The 1,416-nt window shown below is 65.0% G+C and overlaps 1 protein-coding gene across 1 annotated transcript in view; it reads left to right on the forward strand.

Moving 5' to 3' along the window:
- The first annotated feature begins 445 nt into the window (after nt 1–445).
- LOC103898191 (lysine-specific demethylase 6B) overlaps nt 446–1,416 on the forward strand; it is a 6,165-nt gene continuing 5,194 nt past the window's right edge. The window contains exons 1-2 of the mRNA XM_019471839.1: nt 446–679; nt 1,161–1,408. Coding sequence (XP_019327384.1) covers nt 446–679; nt 1,161–1,408 — 482 coding nt within the window. The remainder of the gene's footprint in view (nt 680–1,160; nt 1,409–1,416) is intronic.

The following is a 1,416-nucleotide window of genomic DNA, read 5'->3' on the forward strand; positions in this document are numbered from 1 at the left end:
GGCCCCGGCCTCGCCTTCCCCTGGGGACGGCCGCTACGCCCGCCCGGGCCGGCACGGGGGCTCCGTCCATCGGCCGCGAAGGGTCAGGCTGCGAGGCGGGGAGCCGCAGCCTGGTCTCCTGTGGCTTCGCTAAATCCCTGACGCGCCGGGGCGGCTAAAAAGGTACTGTGGCAGGAACCCACAATTGCAGAGACCTCTCCTGTCAGGGCTGCAAATGGCGTAGAAAGAGCTTGTGGGATTAATTATTATTTCTCCCCCAAAGGTGAACATTAAAGGCCATGGAAACTGCCGTGAGTTTGGGGCCGGGAGGCTCCTCCCGAGTGCCTTCACCTGGGCGAGCCCCGGCGCCCGCCACCGCTCCGGCCGTCCCGTCCACTGCAAATGGCGTAGAAAGAGCTTGTGGGATTAATTATTATTTCTCCCCCAAAGGTGAACATTAAAGGCCATGGAAACTGCCCTGAGTTTGGGGCCGGGAGGCTCCTCCCGAGTGCCTTCACCTGGGCGAGCCCCGGCGCCCGCCACCGCTCCGGCCGTCCCGTCCACCCGCGCAGGCTGTGCGCCGCTCCCGCGGAGGCACCGCGTCGCCCTTCGCTCGCTCATCCTCCCCCGACCTTCCCGCTTGCACAGCCTCTCTCCCTCGCCTTTCACTTTCGGTGTAGACCGAAAGGGACGGGAAAGGGTACGGGTCCCTGCCCCGCACAGTCAGTAAACTAAAAAGTCGGTGTGTAACGGGCACGCGTGGGTGATAAGGGTCCGCTTAATCACGCGAAGTGTCTCTAACGTTTACACGTGTCCCTCTCCTGGACGAAACACCCCGACACGCTCCTGGAAATCAAGTAGAAATAAATGCCCGGCGTCCAGTGATCAAAAACGCCAGCGCCCTGCGCACCGGAGCGTGGTGGGGCACGGCCGGCGATTAACGGAGAGGCAATCCTTCCTCGGTCCTGCATCATCATGCCTCCTCCTAGCTCCCGGGCAGGTACGACCAGCGTGTAATGGGATCCCAGGTCACGAACAGGGTCTCTATTGTACATGAGAGGCCCCTTCCCTATAAAACTCTCCGACAGTTGTTACTGGGCGCTGGGGAGGGGGGTTAAGCTAACGCATTTAGAAAGAAACTTTCTGCAAGGGCCGGAGACGGGTTTTTCTCCCCACCGCAGCCACGGGTGCCGGGGACGGCAGAGCCCGCGCTCCGGAGCGGCGCGGCCGGGATAGGGCTGCGGGGCCTGGACTGGGCGGTGGGGCCGGGATGGGGCTGCGGGATCCAGACGGGGCGGCGGGGCCCGGACGGGGCGGCGGCTCCGTCCCGCCCCCCCGCAGCGCCCTGCGGAGAGAGGCAGGGGCCCGGGCTCCGCACTCCGGCGCTCCCCCTCTCCCCCGATGGGCGCCTGCAGCGTCAATCACGGCGGCAACTTC

This window comes from Aptenodytes forsteri, unplaced genomic scaffold (genome assembly GCF_000699145.1).
Source record: "Aptenodytes forsteri isolate BGI_AS27 unplaced genomic scaffold, ASM69914v1 Scaffold130, whole genome shotgun sequence".
Lineage (NCBI taxonomy): Eukaryota > Metazoa > Chordata > Aves > Sphenisciformes > Spheniscidae > Aptenodytes > Aptenodytes forsteri.